This window comes from Bufo bufo, chromosome 5 (genome assembly GCF_905171765.1).
Source record: "Bufo bufo chromosome 5, aBufBuf1.1, whole genome shotgun sequence".
NCBI lineage: Eukaryota > Metazoa > Chordata > Amphibia > Anura > Bufonidae > Bufo > Bufo bufo.
The window spans coordinates 69401613-69422951 of NC_053393.1; the positions used below are offsets into that span (position 1 = coordinate 69401613).

The 21339-nt window shown below is 44.3% G+C and overlaps 1 protein-coding gene across 1 annotated transcript in view; it reads left to right on the forward strand.

Annotated features, from left to right (window-relative positions):
* The window catches only part of GRHL2 (grainyhead like transcription factor 2), a 90255-nt gene that overhangs the window by 51526 nt on the left and 17390 nt on the right, over positions 1–21339 (forward strand). Inside the window, exons 8-12 of the mRNA XM_040432488.1 lie at positions 2140–2234; positions 10968–11126; positions 11686–11776; positions 13730–13869; positions 19785–19816. Coding sequence (XP_040288422.1) covers positions 2140–2234; positions 10968–11126; positions 11686–11776; positions 13730–13869; positions 19785–19816 — 517 coding nt within the window. The remainder of the gene's footprint in view (positions 1–2139; positions 2235–10967; positions 11127–11685; positions 11777–13729; positions 13870–19784; positions 19817–21339) is intronic.

The following is a 21339-nucleotide window of genomic DNA, read 5'->3' on the forward strand; positions in this document are numbered from 1 at the left end:
AATACTGTAGTGCAGCACAAACTACTGCCCCAGCAGAGCCAAATACCACAGTGCAGCACTAAATACTGCCCCAGCAGAGCCAAATACCACAGTGCAGCATAAAATATTGCCCTATCACCTGCTACCTAGGTGCATACGTTCTTGATGCTCCTATCATTAATAAAAGGGGTTCTCCAGGCTTTTACTATTAATGACCTATTCTCAGGATAGGCAATCAATATCAGAACGCGGGGGTCCGACACCCGGCATACCTGCCGATCAGCTTTATGAGGGGAAGGTGTGAGCGGTGTGCACTTGTCGTCTCCCGTTTCTCTTCCTGCTCCCAGTGTGCACGGGAGATGGCACATGCACACTGCATGCCCTTTCCCTTCATACAGCTGAATGGGGGGGGGGGGGGGTTGCCCGGCGTCGGACCCCCGCCGATCTGATAGGTCATCAGTATTAAAAGCCCAGAGAACCCCTTTAATGCTGAGAGCATGAGATTGTTATTTACCTGCCCAATGGCCCTGAGGAGGAAGGACTCAAATGCCCCCTTGGCATCAGCCCACTGAGAAATTACCCTGTAGGGTATATGGCCAATCTGCCCCTGCCATGGTGGCTCAGTTAGCACTGTTACCTTGCAGCACTGGGTTCATGGGTTTAAAGGGAACCTGTCACTTGGATTTTGTGTATAGAGCTGAGGACATGGGTAGCTAGATGGCCGCTAGCACATCCGCAATACCCAGTCCCCATAGCTCTGTGTGCTTTTATTGTGTAAAAAAACCGATTTGATAGATATCATGCAAATTAACCTGAGATGAGTCCAGCGTGAAGGAGCCCAGCATCGCCCCGCATCCTCAGAATCTCCTCCTTGCTCCCCGACGTCAGAAAGTTAGAGCGCCGTAATCTTGCGATGCGCGAGCTAGCGCATGCGCAGTGTCGTCATGGTGTTCCTTCCTTGTGCTGGGAACAGCCTCAGGGAAGGAACTGCACATGCGCTAGCTCACGCATCGCGAGATTACGGCGCTCTAGCTTTGTGAAGTCGGGGAGCAAAGAAGACATTCTGAGAATGCGGGGCGGTGCTGGGCTCCTTCACGCTGGACTCCTCTCAGGGACAGGACACATCTCAGGGACAGGACTCATCTCAGGGACAGGACTCATCTCAGGGACAGGACTCATCTCAGGGACAGGACTCATCTCAGGGACAGGACTCATCTCAGGGACAGGACTCATCTCAGGGACAGGACTCATCTCAGGGACAGGACTCATCTCAGGGACAGGACTCATCTCAGGGACAGGACTCCTCTCAGGGACAGGACTCCTCTCAGGGACAGGACTCCTCTCAGGGACAGGACTCCTCTCAGGGACAGGACTCCTCTCAGGGACAGGACTCCTCTCAGGGACAGGACTCCTCTCAGGGACAGGACTCATCTCAGGTTAATTTGCATATCTATCAAATCGTTTTTTTTTTACACAATAAAAGCACACAGAGCTATGGGGACTGGGTATTGCAGATGTGCTAGCGGAGATCTAGCAACCCATGTCCTCAGCTCTATACCCAAAATCCAGATGACAGGTTCCCTTTAAATCTGACCAAGGACAACATCTGCATGGAGTTTTCATGTTCTCCCCATGTTTGGGGGTTTCCTCCCACCCTCCAAACACATACTGATAGGGGAATTAGCTTCCTACAAAACTGACCCTGGTGTGCGTTGTGTGTTGTGGTCCAACACCTAGAAGGCTACCTCTGACTTCCCTTGGAGTCCTGGCAGGGGTGCACCTAGCCTTTCTGCTGCCTGAGGCGAAAACTGAAACGGCGCCCCCCCAATGCCAATTTCTTAACCTAGCACCTTTGCCACAATGAAAGCGCTCATTCCCCATGGCCCTTCTGCTGCCCCCCTCTGGCCCCTACCTGGTGCTGCCTAAGGTGATTGTCTCACCTGGCCTCATTGATGGTCCACCCCTGAGTCCTGGCCACAAAACTACCCCTGGACTTTGAGCCCCTGTGAGAAAACGCATTACAAATGTTTGTTGTTGTCCTTTAGCCCTGCCGTTCTTGGTCTCCCCTCCACCCCTTGCCCTGGAGCAGGCTCCCATTTTACCTCTATCCAGCGATGTACAATTTCTGATATCGGTAATACATTACGATCTCTTTCACAGCTGACTACAAGGAAAGTTTTAACACCATTGGAAACATTGAAGAAATCGCTTACAACGCAGTGTCCTTCACCTGGGATGTCAATGAAGAAGCCAAGGTACCAGTACAGAATCGCAGTCATTGTATTTACCTGTCCGTAGACCCTCGCTCAGCAGTTACATAAATTCGATTTTTCTTCACCAATTTAAAGATCTCTGCTTGCGCTCAGTGAATTGTAAAATCTCTTTGGATCATGTCCAGCTGACACAGCTGCTTGGGTCGTTACAGTGTACCAGAGCTTGTTCTGCCCAATCTGCTGATTCCGTAAGCCAGGCCAACTGGGGCTGGCGCTTAGTTCACGGCAAGATGGGGCCACCCCTTTAATCTGTTTCAAGAATATATTAAAGGGTTGTGCCTCCATTACATATTGTTTTAATATAATTCAGGATGAAAAACTAGTGACCTTGTAATTTACTTTCTGTTACAAAACTGCTCCAGTTGTGAGAGAATCTCTTTACTTCATGATAATGGCGCTCCCTGGTGTTTAGTATGTATAATCATGTGCACATCCACCTACTGAGGTGGTCGCACATGCTCAGTTTCATCCTTCAACTGCCAGAAGCTGTGAAAGTTACAGGGGGAGAGAGAGAGAACTGCAGCAAAAAGACCATGCCCCATGAGAAAGGACACACCCAGTGAGCTGTGATAGGGAGATAGCTGCAGCAGAAAGGACTCATCCCCTGAGCTACCAGTCTGAAGAGAATCTTGCAGAGCAATTGGCGCAATAAATGTGGAGATCTCTGGATCCATGTGAGGTACAGGGCTGGTTCTAGCTTTGTTAGAAAGAGACAGTGATGTATTATATGATGTCTGATTTAAATTTTTTACATCACTTGTAGCATATACCGTATTTTTCGCCCTATAAGACGCATCGGCCCATAATACGCCCCTAGGTTTTAGAGGAGGACAATACGAAAAAATATTTTTCATTAGACCTCAGACCAATCAGATCCCCAATGTTAATAAGACCCCAATAAGACCTCAGATCAGACCCACAATCAGACCTCAGCTCACACCCAAAAGTGAATGACCCCCAATCAGACCTCAGATATGATCCCCAATATAAATAAGACCCCATTCAGACCTCAGATCAGACCCCCCAGTCTCATTTGATCAGCCCCCAGCCTCATATCAGCCCCCATTGCCTCTTTTTGTGAGCCCCCATTGCCTCACATGTGCCCCATGCCTCAGATGACATAAAGTAAAAAAAAAACACTTACCTCTCCTGCTCGTAGACGCCACCCCTCCTCACCGCTCCCGCGCTCTTCTTCCTGCTGCTGTCGGCTGTGCTGTGAACCGGCGCGCACAGCCGACAGCCGAGGACCAGGAAGTGGTGCGTACAGAGCCTTCCCGGTACTCCGGTACTAATGAGCGCTCCCATAATGGAAGCGCTCATTAGTATTCAACCCATAAGATGCAGGGACATTTTCCCCCCACTTTGGGAAGGAAAAAAACCTGCGTCTTATGGGGTGAAAAATACAGTAACCCCTTTAAAATTGTTATCTATAGGAATTTGTTTTGTTAGATTGTTCCTGGTCAGACTATAGGCGTTCGGTCTACGGATAGCTTAGTAACTGGAGATGATATTTCGTGATGGCCATATCCCACTGCTAAAAAGTTTCATAGGGTCAGTCTATGCAGCTGCTATACGGCAGAAAGGAGGCCAGATCCTGATAGGCCGCATCCCTTATTTTGAGACGTTATGGAGGCATCCACAGTCCCTTAGTAAATGATGGTGGACTTAAAGAGGTTGTATGAGATTGGAAAAACACATGGCTGATTTCTCCCAAGAAACAGCGCCACTCTTGTCCATGGACTGTGTTTGGTATTGCAACTCATCCCCATTTACTAGAAAGCAGTCATAGTTTTCTAACCTCCTACAACTCCTGTATCCCATGGGTCATGTTCTGTTACCAAGTGGGTAAGGGATGTGGTATGTCCTCCGCTCTATGTATGGTAATTACAGATATACGCACGCCAGGTAATGGTCATCACTGCTCTGCTATTCTCTGAACTTTAACCATCTATTCTTTATTTTTTATTTTGTGATGGTTATATGCTGGAAACTGGTTTGGACTTCCCGTAATGAGGCATTCCTTCTCATAATGACCTTTGTCTTATCATTCATCAAACACTAGACCATAAAATCCAAGAAGGGGGCAGCTCTGCCAAATAACATGTCTGGGCTGAAATGTATTACTAGTTACCGTCCGACTCTATGGGGACATTCAATAGTCCTTTATTTCCTTTTATTAACTTTAATGCACTGGGTATAGGATGCATCGCTACTACATGTATACAGCACCCAATGTCCTACTGCGGCCTTAGTGATAATAGGACATCATTACCAGTTAAGGCCAGAATGACTTACTGGTACAGGAGAAGACCTGAAGGGAGCATTTAAAGGGGTTCTCCGGGCTCTTCTATATCGATGACCTATCCTCAAGTCATATTTTTGCAAGGGGTTTTATAAAATGTGAAAAAAAGTGAAAGGGTCTGAAGCCTTTCCAAATACATTGTATCTGTTGGGAAATATTCTCAATGTATACTTCTAATGGAAGGCTGTGATGTGACCAGTGCCTAAAGGACGCACCCATCAAGGTGTGGGAGGTGGACAACCCATGGACGCACAAGCATTACTAGTGTATGTTATAAGTAAGATAGGCAGACATAAGAGGGACTTCCTTTGTGACTCTTCTGTCCCAGACGCTGTGATGGTGGCAATAAAGCTAATAAACAAAGATGAGCGTTTATAAATGATCCTGCCTTTTTGGTTGTACTCCGCGGTAAAGATGACAACAAGACATGAACTACTTTATAGGAATCGTTCTGCTTGTTTGCGGCGCGCTCCTCCCTGTGCAGGATTACTATTGTGTAAATTCCAGATCAGATGTTTACCCAACACAGACGCACGACTTACCGAGGAGACGTTTCATTCCAGCCACTCCGCGCTCTTCTCAAACATTATAATGACCTGAGTCATAATTACAGTGGAACTGTCTTAAAGGGGATGTGTCATCAGAAAATAACCTATTTTTTAAATCAAATTTTTAATGATAAACAGATTTTTTTTAAATCATTTTTGGTGATTTTTGTTTTCATTTTCCATGTCACTATCTATATGTAAAACAAAGACAAAAAAACAAAAAACAAAAACACTACAATTGTGCAGTTTTTGCACTGGCCACTGGGCCAAAATATGTCAACACTTCTTGTTCTGTACAGGTAACTTTTCAGTAGCCATCGCATTATCATTACAGGCAGGATTAGAATGATGTATATATATATATAGTATTAGTTCCTCTCCTGTACATTACATTGTGTCTGTGGCTCATGTGGCCTACAGGGGGCATTATAAGAGGAGAGGGTGCAGTATAACTATAATATAGAGGGGGCACATTCAAACTAATATAGACGGGCACATTATAATTGCTGGGGCAATATAGGGGGACATTATAAGTACATTAGCAGAAGGGCATTAAGGGGGACCATATTGCTTACTACCGGGAATACTTTAGGGGTACTTTATCACTACAAAGTGCACTATAGGGCATTATTACTACTGGGGGCACATTAGGCTTTATTTCTATTAGGAAAATTTGGGGGAGTTTTATCACTACAGAGAGCACTATGGGGCATTGTTACTACTGGGGGACTGTGTGGGGGGGGTATTATTATAGGGTACTAAATTAATGGGGGGCACTCTCGAGGACTGTCTTTGTGGTACTTTTATTTTTTTAGTATAGCATTTTGGGGGCATTGGGAAGAACAGTGGGCAGGGGCAAATTGGCCATAGACCTTACAGGAAAATTTACCGGTGGGCCGATGCCCAGGGGGTCGCCTGAGCCCTCCTCACGGCCGGCTAGTGCAAGTTTTTTGGGATGTATTTTATGATGGACTGGGGTGTTTGGCTCTGTTGGGGTGGTATAATGTGCCACAATATGGTATTGCTGGCCCTGGCTTCCATCAATTTGGACCCGACTACAAAACGGGGCCACTTTTTAGTATTTTTTCCAGGCCCACTTTAGGTTCCCAGTCCGGCCCTGACAGTGGGTGCAGTATTGGGGGTAGCAGCAGGATGACACTATTTGGGCACCAGGAAGGAGAGGATGATGAGGCACCTAAGATGTGATAAATCTGCAGAGACAAGGAACACATGCAATTACACAAGAACACAAGGAATTACATGGAAAGTAAGAAGATCTTTACGCCAGTGCTGGTGTTTTATTGATTATGAAGGGTTAAAGTGCAGCCTGTCTGGGAAATATAACTAAATGACTAACAGGAATATGGAGTTTGTGTGCGGAGATGGTATCTGCTCCCTTCTGCATTGTATGCATTCCTTCCACTTGGAACATATAGGAAAATTTTGCATTTCAAAGAAGATGTATTCGCACAACAGGATGCCTCGACTTATCATTTGCATTTTCAGTTTACATGACTGTCATGGTATAATATATTACGCCTGCCTAATATTCAGATGAGTTTTTGTTAAGGAATAAATAGCCTAAGGACTGAGACGTGATCTCTGAGCCCCTTCACATGTGCCCCCCACTGTACACCCTGTGCAATAGGGCGTCTTCCGTCTTATACTTACAGGGCTATTACCATTACAGCAAATAAAATGTATTCATTGTAAAATAAAAAAGGTACACAACTTTCCAAAATGCTCCCTGCATCCATTGCTTATGGCTTTAAAGATCTGTGCTTACAGTCAATGAATGACGACCCTCATTGGTGATTTGTAGATGGCTTCTGACAGCACACCAGACTTGTTTTTACATTCTTGTTATCAGTCAGCCGTAAATGGGTGCAGACATTTCTTTGCTTTTAAAGTGCATATTTATTTAATTTTTATTTAAAAAAGGTGCAAATATAGCACAGCAACATTTTGGGCCCTTTGATGAGTGGCCCTTTTTCAAGCGGTTGTGGAGCACCTTCGTCCTGAAAAACGCCTGCCACATAGCTGGTTCTCATCCAGCATCGCAAGTGCCCAGTATACCAAGTCAGCCTAGTCAGGCTGAGACCATGCGGTGCAATTAGCCACACGTGGCCAATGTACGCTCAATTTTGTGGCGAAATTATTCAGCCATTGGCTGCCGCGGTAGGCTACTGGCTCACTGCATGCAGCCAGCCGAAATCTCTGGTCCCACCTTTCTACAAGAATACCTAGAAATCCTAGATCTGCCTAACTAGGCAGATCTAAGAGAAGCTGGCTGACCATTCTGGGAGCTGTAATGAAGCCATATAGGTTATCACCCCCATGAGAAAGGGCTGAATTAGTCAAATATGTCACATGTCAAATCTGACGACAAACTTGTATTCCAAGTTTCTGCACGCACTGGAGCATCTCCACACAGAGTTTTGGCTGCACTATGTTACAGAAGTGCAGTGACTGGGTCTAGGGTGGCCCCCAACACTACGCTGTGTCAAGGTGTCACCCTGTGTTTCTGCTCTCTAGAGGGATGGTAAGACGTGGTGCACCCCATTGAGAGTCAGGGTCTGCAGTAAACCAGTGAGCTTCTTTACTGGAGGAACTCAAATGCAAAACAATACAAGATGGGAACTGAGCTGTCTCCTCTCCTCCAGTCTCCTCCCTGGCACAAGAAGGTCCCATGCTGAGGAAAGGCCTGAGCTAGCTGTTCCTCTCTCTTTTAGAAGGCCAGATGTATGGTGTCCCAGGGTCTGAGGTCGAGTATCCCTGTCTCAGCTTTGTCTTCTGGTCACTCATGCAGTCTGGCAGAGTCTCTCCTACTAAACACTGCTCCCTATCTCCTTTTATACAGTTTCTAACTGAACTAGAACCTTCTAGTGGGAGAGGTGAAGCTGGAGACGCACAGCCTAACAGAAACAATGTTGCAATTCTGGTCTGCCATAGACTTGTATTGAGCCTCAATAAGTCAATTAGAACGAATAAGCAGAGCTTAGGGTACTTTCACACTAGCGTTATTCTTTTCCGTCACAGGGGTTCAATACCAGAAAAAAAACCTTCAGTTTTATCCTAATGCATTCTGAATGGAAAGCAATCCGTTCAGTCCCTCTTACGGTATTCGGAAGGAGAAAATACCGCATCATGCTGCTGTATTTTCTCCGGCCATAATTCCGGAACACTTGCCGGCATTCATTTCCATTGAAATGTATTAATGCCGGATCCGGTACCAAGTGTTCTGGGAAACCAAGATCCGGTTTCTCCGGTCTGTGCATGCACAGACCTTTAAAAATGCGAAAATAAATAAATACCGGATCCTTTTTTTTCCGGATGACACCGGAGAGATGGATCCGGAATTTCCATGCGTTTTTCAGACGAATCCGCATCAGGATCCGTCTACAAAGGATATCCGTTTGCATACGGATTTCCGGATCCGGCAGGCAGTTCCGGCAACGGAACTGCCTGCCGGATCCTCACAACGCAAGTGTGAAAGTACCCTTAACTAGACAGTCAAAAGGTCACTCTGTGAATTTTTTCCTCCAAAACTTACCACTGCATATTCTCTTATAGTAACTGTGGAATATTACTAGATTCTCAGTGCATAAAGTCCCAAAGTCTCTCAGTATTAGCTGACTGTGCATTATAATGGTTTTCTGAGATTTTTCAACTGATTGGCAGGTGTCTCAGCTGTCTAACCCCACCAATCAGCTGTTTGAGAAGGCACTGTTGCTCGCAGTGGCCTTCTCAAAAGCAAAGGGTGTTGTACCCCCACTGATCATAAACTAAGGATAGGCCATCAGTTAAAAAATCTAAGAAAACCCCTTTAACGCTTTTCACAGTGCAGTACAAATATAGTGCAGTAACAGTGCAAATCAACAGGATATATTACAATAAATTATACAATGCAGTTCAACAATACAAAATAGTATTAGTGTAACCAATGGCATAAATCATAGTGCAAGTTAACCCTTTGAAGTACAATGAAGTAATGTAAAGAAACTGGAGATACTGAGTATTTATTAAATGTTACCCATATATACAGTCAGTGTGGATTTGCTCCAGCAGTGGCAGATCTCAGGTTTTGTGCTGGTTACTAGGGTGTGGTATAGGGTAAAAGTTTCAATAAATGAACGCAAACACCGCCTAGAGTTATTAGCTTTGCTGTAAAACTAAAATCTTATGGCCTCTGAGTGACTTTTTATAGACCTGGTGTTAGTATTGTCCCTATAAAAGTGCACTCAAGTCATAGGTGCTAAAGGGCGCTGCCGCCTTCCTCTTTATTCTGGTAGGATCCAGGTGCCCAATACTTATATAGTATGTAGCCCTCTTCATGGTTTTGTGTTTGGACACATCATCCACCGTCTATGGTATAGTCCAGCGCCCCCTGCTGGGGCAAGCAGAGAGAGAGAGAGAAACGATAGATATAAAATGTCCTTGACGTGTTTTATTACATCATATATTAAAGGACAACTCCATAGGAAGCAAATTCTATTAATTGTGTCTTCTTTTTTGTTTTTGTTTTTTTATTGCTGTTTTTTTTTAGTATTTACTTTCAATGTGGAAAACAAATGATTCAATTAACCGGAAGTCATGAGCAAGCATGCTAAGCGTTGATGATAGAGAGTCTTGGTCAATAGATTTATACTCCATGGGCCCATACTGTACCTTTTAGTCCATCCCATTAGGTGCCATATTACATAGTGGCAATGCTTCTGCTGGAGAATATTGAACCGTACAGAAAGACCTACCTCTCCATAATAATGAACCACTGGGACTCCTTGCCCGGCTGTACACTGGGCACAAGAAGCATTGGTTGTATTCTAGTTATGGCTTGTGTACCTCCAAACAGATAATGGTCTTCCTGTTGGAACTGAAATTGACTCCAAAAAAGTGTCAGAACTGGTGAAATTAAAGTATAAACCCCACTGAGAGTAGAAAAGACACGTGCGGGTAATATGTCACAAACCCACCAGTCCACATGTAGTGGTATATCCACATGCAGCAGATTTGTCCTATTCATCTGAACAGGGTTTGTAGAAATCCATGCACTTGCTGCAGAAATTAACAGCCAAATCCAGTGGGGTCAATCAACCATCGCGTATGAACGTGGCCCGATGTCTATCTCTTTCATGATCAAAACCCTGGGAGGTAAAAAGTATGTTGCAACAATGTAATAATATAAAATTGTATGACATCTGCCTTAAAGGGGATGTCTCACTTCAGCAAATGGCATTTATCATGTCGAGAAAGTTAGTTAATACCAGGCACTAATGTATTGTGATTGTCCATATTGCCTCCTTTGCTGGCTGGATTCATTTTTCCATCACATTATACACTGCTCCCGGGACGGGAGGTGCTGCGCATGGGTGCCTATGTGCACTCCCGCGGTCCCAGCCACCAGAGAGGCCGGCGCCTTTTCCTATACTGTGCAAGCACGACCACTACTACTGGATTACAGGGTGGTCGTAACCTTTGGAAACCAGCAGTGTATAATGTGATGGAAAATTTTATCCAGAAAGCAAAGGAGGCAATATGGACGATTGCAATACATTAGTAAGTGCATGGTATAAACTTCATCTACATGATAAATGCCATTTACTGAAGTGAGACAACCCCTTTAAAGGATTAATGCTTCTAATATGGCATCTTTCTATATCATATACAGTGTGTGTGTGTGTGTGTGTGTGTGTGTGTGTGTATATATATATATATATATATATATATATATATATATATATATATATATATATATACACTGTACACACTATATCAAGGTTTGCATTGAACCCGGATGTATTATTTACATTGTTGACTTTCCGGCCATTTGCTCCTATTGTTCATCTCCTTCTGTTCTTCCTGTAGATTTTCATCACGGTGAATTGCCTGAGCACTGATTTCTCCTCTCAGAAAGGGGTAAAAGGACTTCCGCTCATGATTCAGATTGACACATATAGCTATAATAACCGCAGCAACAGGCCAATCCACCGGGCCTACTGCCAGATCAAGGTCTTCTGTGATAAGGTAACCTGACAATGGAAGTCTCCTGACAACCCATAATTCATTGTTCTCCTGAATGAGAGGGTAATGGCGACTGACTGCTGCAAGGAGCATGGATGACGATTCTTCATGCACACCTGTCCTTCTGTTACTGGTCCCTTTCTCAAATGACATCATCATCTGTCCCGGGAGAGATGGAAGCATCTCATACACATTAAGGTGGCCATACACATTACATAGAAGTTGGATGATGGTGGAACAGCAGTTGAAGAAACAAACATCTAGTGAATGTTCCTTTCGCAGACTCGGCCTTACACATTTTAGTCCATATCGGCCGTTACAGTTGTTCAAACTGCTCATACATAACCAATGAAACCAGGCGATGAATGAATGATCTTTCATCCGAAAATATTAATGCTTCATTTGTGTAATGTGTAATGCTTCATTTCTCCTATGGAGGCGCTGCAGATGAAGACTTGCTGCCGATTCCCTGTAGATTATAGTTGATTGCTGTTTTTCTTTTCGAAAACATTTTCTTTTTTGAATGTTTTTATTACTGTTTTCCCTTTCTATTATACTTTAGGGAGCAGAGAGAAAAATCCGCGATGAAGAGCGGAAGCAAAACCGGAAAAAAGGAAAAAGCCAGCCTGCACAAAACCAGTGCTCAAATAATTGTGAGTTGCCACACTGGAAAAAAAAAACAATAATTAGGTTTTGTTGGAAATTGGCCGCAGCAACTTCTTCTTAAGAAGATTCCATTGTTTATTCAGAGACAAGAGCAGCAAGACAGCGTTGAATGAAATATAAAAGTCAGACGCAGTATGGCATATGAGATAGATGGAAGTGAGAAGCAGCAGTGGAAGAAGGCAGGGCTTGGTTAAAACCCCCAGACACTGTTTCTTATACCCCAGGGAACAAAAGAATAATTAATTTTATAATTCAGGTTTTCAGTAGTATGTCGCATTCCATAGCCCTCAATGTGTTTCACACAGACTACATCATTATTATACGTAGCCATTGATATACATAAGTTACATCTACAACAACTTCTAATTGGATAAAAGTTCCTTATCACGAACACTTCATGGGGACATAGTTTGTTCCTTGGACCGTCCATTAATCATCTCCAATTTTAGTACCGATCTCCATTTTTCTTTCCAAAGAGCCATATGGACCATAAAACCAAAATGGGCCTCTTCCCCTACCCCAACACCAAGGATCGAACATGATCATAAACCTACTAATGGCCTTCTTCAGTTTCAATAGACAAGTACATTTATCCTGGCCAAGACCTCCCTCACTAACGCCAATATTATCATCTAAAGAAGGCAATTTTTTTTATCGTTGCATGTTACTCATTTTTGGCTAAAAAAAATAATCTTTTTTTCCATTGGCCTTTATTAAAAATATTGAGCTGTTCTGTTACAAAGGGTTAACAGTTTTTCTAGCTGTGTGACTGGTACTTTTACTTTGTGCCTCTGAGATATGGAGTCCATTGGCTCCTGGTCTGATGGAAAAGACAGAAAATCCAAAGGGTGCTTCAAGAGCATCTCGGCTCTGTACAGGAAAAAAAGGAAGCCATATTTTTTTAATAAAGACCAATTTTAAAAATTATTTTTAGCTCAAAATGAGTATGATGCAATAGTAAAAGAAAATTGCCCCCAAAGGTGTACATGGCCTTTAAGGACCTCTATTTTATTAACCAAAGTAAATCAGGATTATTCACTAACCATGCTTTTTCTTGGCTTTAACTCTTTTTACTAAACTCCTTTCTGAGGTGAGAACACAAGATGTCTGCCTAAAACAACATGGCTGACCATCAGATCTAATCCTGATTCTGAAACGGGTTTCTCTGGAGTCCTCTTTAAATAACCCTCCATGAAAAACAGGGCCTGAGGGGGCGTTGTCTGACTTCTACATTTCTTTCTTGAATTCATGCACCGCCACCTCAGGACCCGCACCAGAAATAATACAGTTTTTCCTGGTGTGCTCCTTGAAGAGTAACTAATATACACTAATATAATATACTAATACATGAATAAAGTATACTAATATAAATTCCCTCATACGCCCGAACAAGTAAAAATCTGCTGCAGAATTGTAACAGTCTGTCATCTCCTGTGTATTCTATGGGGTTCATTTATTAAGATGATCCTTTTTTACGCTGTTGTTGCTGCCGAAAGATGCGCCTAATTTATGAAGACGCCTCAACATAAATTAGGCGCATCTTTGGTAGTCTGTGCACCTGCTGGAAAATCTACGCCGGTGTAGTTTTTCGGCAGCATTTTCACTTTTTTCCTGGTGTAAAATTAGTAAATTTGCCGGTGCCAGAGTCCCGCTGCCACCACACGCTCAAGATTCCTTTATATCGAACGCAGCGTAAAAATGCCCATGCCACAAACAATGTAGTAAGGGTGTGAAAAAAGTTGCAAAAAGTGAATTGTGCATCAACAATTTTATGCCAAAAAGAGGTGTTGACCCCCTCTATCTTGGAGTCTGATCATCCAGAAAATCCAATAGTCTGACGCTGCACTGGTTCCTCTAATACTAGACTCGTGTTCTTCTATGTTTTTCGGGAAGACCATGTTCATCCTCCTGAATCTGTCACCTTGTGGATTTTTCTTTAGCTTCTGACTCTAAGTTATCAGCTTTACCGCTGCAGAAGAAGAACGATATCACCTTCTTCAAAAGAATGTCTGACCTGGACTCGCAGCCCGTCCTCTTCATCCCAGACGTTCACTTTGGAAACCTACAGAGGACTGGACAGGTATTTTATATCGGTGTTCCTTCAGTATCCAGGAGTAGTAATGTAACAAGGGCCCTACAGGCTCTGGCAGATAATTTATTTTACCTAGGCGTACATGCACTTTATAAATTAGCTTGTTCCGATGATCTATATAATGGATGGCTACGACAAGGGTCACATCTGAAGCACCTGTTATGGACCTCCACTATAGTCAATAATTAAAGAGGACCTTTCACCGATTATTACTCTATGAACTAACTATACAGACATGTAGAGCGGCGCCCGGGGATCTCACTGCACTTACTATTATCCCCGGGCGCCGCTCCATTCTCCTGCTATGCCCTCCGGTATCTCCGCTCACTAAGTTATAGTAGGCGGAGATTCCAGTCACTAAGTTATGGTAGGCGGAGTCTGCCCTTGTGCTGCTCTAGCGTTGGCCAATTGCAGCGCAGAGCTCACAGCCTGGGAGGTTATTTTCTCCCAGGCTGTGAGCTCTGCAATGCGATTGGCCAGCGCTACAGAAGAACAAGGGCAGACTCCGCCTACCATAACTTAGTGAGCGGAGATACCGGAGGACATAGCAGGAGAACGGAGCGGCGCCCAGGGATAATAGTAAGTGCAGTGAGATCCCCGGGCGCCGCTCAACATGTCTGTATACTTAGTTCATAGTGTAATAATCGGTGAAAGGTCCTCTTTAAATGCATATACGTGGCAGGCAAGGAAGGATGGTTAAGGGCACAAGGAGTAGAATAGGAACAAGAAAATGATGACCTTTCCATTGACTGAACTTGATGATGGTGGAGTTTTAGGCGTCATTTTTTTAACGGACGTTTTCTATCCGCGTTTTCCATAGACAGCACACGTACCCATTGATTTTAATGCGTCTGTTCACACATCAGTGTCAATGAAAAAATCAGACATGCACTACTTTTGGTCCATGATGCGGACCAGACATGCCCATTGAAGTCAATGGGTCTGTGAAACATCACTGACACAACACGGATGGCATCCATGTTCTGTCAGTGGCTTTTCACGGAACATTGGTAGGAGATGCTCTGAAAATTAAATTTTCAGCCGAGCAGTGTCCATGGCCTACGGAGGACACATGGAGGGCAAAAAACAGACACATTCACAGAACACGGCTCCTTCATTGACATCTTCAAGGATGGAATATGGACTGATTTTTTTCACGGATGTCAAATGGACATGGAAATGTGAATGAGGCCTTACTATGGAGCTTAAGGCCTGATGCAGATGACCATATTTTTGGTCGGTGTCCGATCCATATTTTTTGCAGATTGCACATGGACCCATTCATTTCTATGGCTCCACAAAATAAAAAATAAAAAGTGTGGCCGGGCTGCAAATGATAAAACTTGAATTACTAGTTAAAGAGGACCTTTCACCATAATAAAACCTCTAAACTAACTATACAGACGTGTAGAGTGGCGCCCAGGGATCTCCCTGCACTTACTGTTATCCCCGGGCGCCGCTCCGTTCTCCGGTTATAGCCTCCGGTATGTTCGTAGTTAGGCTCCACCCAGGGGAACCTGACGCCGTCTCTTTCTCCTATGCTGTAGCGCTGGCCAATCGCAGCGCTCAGATCAGAGCCTGAGAGGTTTTTTTTTTCTCTCAGGCTATGAGCTGAGCGCTGCGATTGGCCAGCGCTACAGCCTGGAAGAATGAGACGCCGGCAGGTTCCCCTGGGTGGAGCCTAACTATGAAGATACCGGAGGCTATAACCGGAGAACGGAGCGGCGCCCGGGGATAACAGTAAGTGCAGGGAGATCCCTGGGCGCCGCTCTACGCGTCTGTATAGTTAGTTTAGAGGTTTTATTATGGTGAAAGGTCCTCTTTAAATAAAAAATTTCTAAGGCGACAACTTTCTAAGGCTACATTCACATAAGCGTTTTTGCCTGATCCGGCAGGGATCTGCAAAAATGCTTCAGTTTTTGATAATACAACCGGGTGTATCTGTTATGAACGGATCCGGTTGTATTATCTTTACTATAGCAATGACTGATTCAGCATTAAAACCATTGTAAGTCATTGTAAAACACAATGTAAGTCAAAGGGTGACTGATCCGTTTTCTTTTGTGTCCGAGAAAACGGATTCGGCACCATTGACTTACATTGTGTTTCATGCCGGATCCATCTTGATCGGTATCCCATCATGCACAAAAAATGCTGCTTGCAGCGGTTTTCTGTCCGGTATGGAAACGCAACCAAATAGAACAGAATGCATTCTGATGCATTCCATTCTATTCAGTTAAGTTTTGTTCCCCTTGACAATAAATGGGGACAAAACAGTAGCGCTTTTCTCCGGTATGTAGATCCTCTGCCGGATCTCATACCAGGAAAGAAAAACTCAGATGTGAAAGTAGCCTAATACATGTTGTTTATATTTCAACATAATGTTTGCTGTCAGTGAATGAAAACCTTCATGTCTGCATTCGGAGGCTGTAAACGTGTACACAACTAGTCCAGCTCTCTGCTAGGAAGTAGATACTAGAGATGAGCAAATTTCTAAAAAAATTGATTCAGTCGGTTCGCTGATCTTTTCGAAAAGACCTTACAGGTCGATGTTTGCATCAAGGAGAAGCGCACTCCTTTTACACCGTCGTCAGCTGATTCCACATAGATGTCTACAGACCCTGTTATATTAAACGCTTATACAAGTAGAGCCCCCCGACAGAGTGCAGAGGGTGTCAGCAGTAAGTTTGTGTTGACATCACTGATTATTTTTCCCTTCCTCTGATCCTTCAGAACAATAACCCCCAAAAAACGGATCCTGTCTGTTGAGCATCTGCCTTCGGTCAGCATTTGGTCAGTAATCCATCAGTATTGCTAAAGCCAAAAAAAATAAAAATACAGGAGTGGATACAAAACAGAAATGACATGTGAATAGAATATTTGCATGTCTTCTGTGTTTTGTACCCACTCCTGCTTTTGGCTACCAAATCACAAGCCAATTTTGATGGGACCATGTCATACAGGCCTCACAGCTGCTACATAGACAAGATCCGTTGTGCGTCTCATTTTTGCTCTTCCTTCTAAAAGATCAGAAGACGGGTCAAATAAATGATGATGTCAACCAGGCCAAAAAGGCCAAATAGTGGCCCAGTAATGAAGTGGGGAGGTGGGAACAGCATGAAAAGTCCACAGAGTGGCCCAATGACATAGTGGTGAAGTGGCAGCAGCATGAGGAGACCACAGAGTGGCCCAATGACATAGTGGTGAAGTGGCAGCAGCATGAGGAGACCACAGAGTGGCCCAGTGACATAGTGTTGAGGTAACAGCAGCATGAGGAGACCACAGAGTAATAATGTGGCAGAAGCATGAGGAGGCCACAGAGCATTGATGTGGCAGCAGCATAAGGAGACCACAGAGTGGCCCATTGACATAGTGTTAAGGTAGCCACAGCATGAGGAGACCACAGAGTGGCCCAGTGACATAGTGTTAAGGTAGCAGCATAGTGGGTGGCAGCATCAGAATAATAGCTGAAGAAGGTAGCCAGAAGAAACAGGCCTCTTTTGTCAAAGTGTAGGTGTGGCACTATGGATGATCTAGTCTGATGCATCAGGCACGGGTGTTTGAAAATCCTGGCTGATCCACGCCTGATTCATCTCCACATTTTGGGTGGACAGGCGAGTTCTCTTTGGGGTAACTATATGGCCCCGCTGCACTAAACACCCGCACTGATGGCACACTGTTGGTCGGGCAGGAAAGCTTGTACAGGGCGAACTAGGCCAGTTGCAGCCACAAATCATTTTGCTGCCCAGTCGTCCAGGGGATTTTTGATGTGGGGTGGCAGGATGCACTCCAAGTATGCCACAACCTGCTGGTTCAGGTTCTGCTCTATGTCTACTTCCCGGGCAGGTATTCTCCTGCGAAGCGGCCGGTCTACCCCGGGCATGTTTGGCTCCCGGCCATGCTACCACCTTTCTGGCTCAGCCGCTGCCTCACGCTCAAGCTGTCACCCTCTTCTCCTGATAATGATGAAGCCCCTTCTTCACCTGGCTCCCAAGCGAGATCGGTTTCATCATCATCCACTACTGTCTGCATGTCACTGATGTCCCCCTCAATGGTCTCAGGGCCAGGAGCCTGACCGCTTGCAACATCAGCTCCCACGTGACTCTCATCATCACTACTTGCCCACCTACCGGAGGAAGCGGCGGATCTCTCCTCCAGATCTTGGCTGGGCAGTAGCTGCTGACTGTCCTCTAGTAGCTCGTCCTCACTGAAAAGTGGAGCGGCCTATAATACTTCTCTAGCAGAGGGAACAGAAAAGGACAGAGGCAGGTTGAGGACAGGTGAGGGCACAGGGCCTGCTCGCGGGCCATGCCAACTAAGAGTTGTGTCTGAAGAACCCACCGACTCTAGGCTGGGGGTGTCTGATATCACTTGCGATGAAGTAGAAGACCAAGTCAACCATTCAAGCATTGCTGGGTTGCTGGTCGAGACACGACCGCTAGATGACACCGGGAGCTCAGGTCTCTCGCTGCGACTCCTGCTGCCACCCTCTCTTCTTCTGCTGCCTGTGACACAAACATTTTGGCCACAGCCTGTTCCCTTTGAAGGGCCTGTCACCTGTCTGTCTGACATACTGTTAGATAAAATACAGTAATTAAATTAAAAGGAAATTAATACACCCAAAAAAAGCTGCAGAACAATGTAAGTTGACCACAGAGCAGAAAATAAAATGTACTTGTTTTTTCTACTAATACACCCTAAAAAAGGCTGTAATACAATGTAACTGCACCACAGAACGGCAAATAATATGCACTTTTTATACTATTAAAACACCCCAAAAAAGGCTGTAGTACAAAGTAACTGCACAGCAGAATAGCAAATAAGATGTACTTTTTTTTTTTTATACTTATACACCCCAAAAAAGGCTGTAGTACAAAGTAATTGCACCGCAGAACGGTTAATATGACGTATGTATATTTCCAATACACCCTGCAACACAGTACTTGCACCCCAATAACAAACAAGGTTTGCTGGAATTACAGAAGTATCATATAGTGCAAACCTAAAAGCAGCAGTATAACTGCAATTTGGATCCCCAATAAGTGTAGCAAGGTGTAATAGAATCGCTCCTATTACCCAGGCTGTACTATTGCACCCTGTTCCCCTTTTATAGCGTGGATGATGCCTCCCTATGCTTTCCCTACACCTTGACTAATCTTTCCCTAAACTTGTAAATCGTTTTTCCAGCACAATGAAGTCTTTCCTAGCACTGTCCCTAGCGCCTGCTGACGTCTCTCCCTGCACTAAGCACACTGGAAAATGTCAGAATCCAAGATGGCTGAGGCCATTTATAGGGCTGTGACATCACAGGGCTGGCTGGCTGCTGATTGGCTGCATGTGGGTGATCCCTCGTTCCCAGAGTTGTTTGCTCCATGACCTTACATGTCCTAACACGTGCAACAGCCATCTTAGGAAAAAATGCGCTTCGTTTACCACGAAGCGTGAGGAAATTCGGATTCTGTGCTTCTTTAACTTCAATTCGCTCATCTCTAGTGGATACAATTGTATCAATCTGCACCATTCTGACTGAGCCTTTGCTACATTGTCTCAGTCCGGAATCTAGGCCGTCATTTACTGATTGCAAACAATGATCTTGAACACCGTGAGGAATTGAAACACAAAAGATATTAGAAATGCGTAAATCAATCGATTTATTCACATAAAACCAGGAAAACTTTAATGGGAACCATCTTTTGTGTTTTCTATCATTTATCTCAATAAAAGTCGCATTTTATTCTGTGTTCAGTGCTAATCCAGTTACAAGGACCTGGTGCTATCGATGACCATTACCCCCCTATAAAGTGAATGAAGATGGATGCTGGACACATCACAGATGATGGGAATGTAGGCTTTGTCCTGCTTTCTGTTTTTTTTTTTTAACCCTTTGTATTTCTCCCTTACAGGTTTTCTACAATACAGAAGATGAAATAGAAGGGTGAGGGATATTTTATAAATCTGCTCTATAGAAAATGTCATTATAATGGCTCATGCACACGACCATTCTCATTTTGCGTTCCGCAAAACACGGATCCGCGAAAAAAACGGATGACATTCGTTTTTTTGGCTGATCCATTGTAACAATGCCTATCGTTGTCTGCCAAACGGACGAGAATAGGACATGTTCTATTTTTTATTTTTATTTTTTTTGCGCAACGGACATGCGGACATATGCACATGGAGTCATTCCCATTAATTTTTTCAAGCCCCATTTAAATGAACGGTTCCGAATACGGACCTGTAAAAAAAAAAAAAAAAAAACGGAACGGAAACGGAAGAAAAATACGTTTGTGTGCTTCCATAAGATACATTATAAATATCTGATTGGTGGGGGGTCCAGCCTTTTGTAAATGTCCCCATGTGTTCCCTGACTTTCCTGGCTGTTTCTGTGTGGCTTCCTCCTGGGGAACGGGGGTCAGTGGCTTTACCAAAGGACCGGACATAAATGTCCACAGTGGGAAAATTCCTTGAATACTAATTATCTTGGATTATGACATTTTAGGAGCCACACAAATAGTTTTTGGGTCTTGTCACTGATTTCCAGTGATTTCTCCTGTCCATCATGTTACTAGTTGTCCTCTTAGGCCCTCATGCACATGACCGTATCCATTTTGCAGTCTGCGAAATCGCGCAGCCGCAAAATCCGGCTGTCTGCATTTTATTTGTGCACCCATTGTTCTCGACGGGTCCGTTGTCTGCATTTTGCAGACATAGGGATGCGGAAAGCACAGGGATGCTCCATGTGCTTTCCTCATCCTTATTTCTGTTCCGCAAAAAGAAGGAACGTGTCCTATATTTGTCCTTAAAATGCGAACCACTGACCCACTAAAGTCAACGGGTCTGAAAAAAATTCAGATATAACACGGACTGCTCCGGATTTTGCGGATGTGCGATTTACGGACCGCAGAAATGCATATGATCGTGTGCCATGGGGCCTTAGTCTTCAATAACCAGTAATAACACAATAGAGAGCATTATAAAGAGAAATCACTAGAAGGGTTGTCGGGACAGGACTACCCCAATCCATCTGAATAGTCTACAAATGACGGTGGTGGTTCAACTGCTGAGACCCTCATGAAGCGTCCAGCACTCTCTTCCCGGTCATTTAAGTCATTTCTGGTTGATTATAAAATGGTTCAGCCCCATGACCACAGCTATAGAACTTCGAGTTATACAGAGACGTCACACGGCACCCGTTAGTGGTCTGTGGGGCTGGACTGTGCCACCATATGCATCTGATATCATGCCGAGGTGTAGGGAGCTCCTTCATATGGAGACTTCTGCTTGCTCCATCAGATGTTATGTAAAGGTATTTGTCCCAGATTTACTAAGACTTCATTGTGCTAGTCAAAAATCCATTAACGGACAATGCGTGCGTTTTATTTAGGTTCGCGCAACTCTAAATTTGGCATCTCTTTGGTCTGTCTGTGCTCCACAAACTGACATCTACACCACTTATGT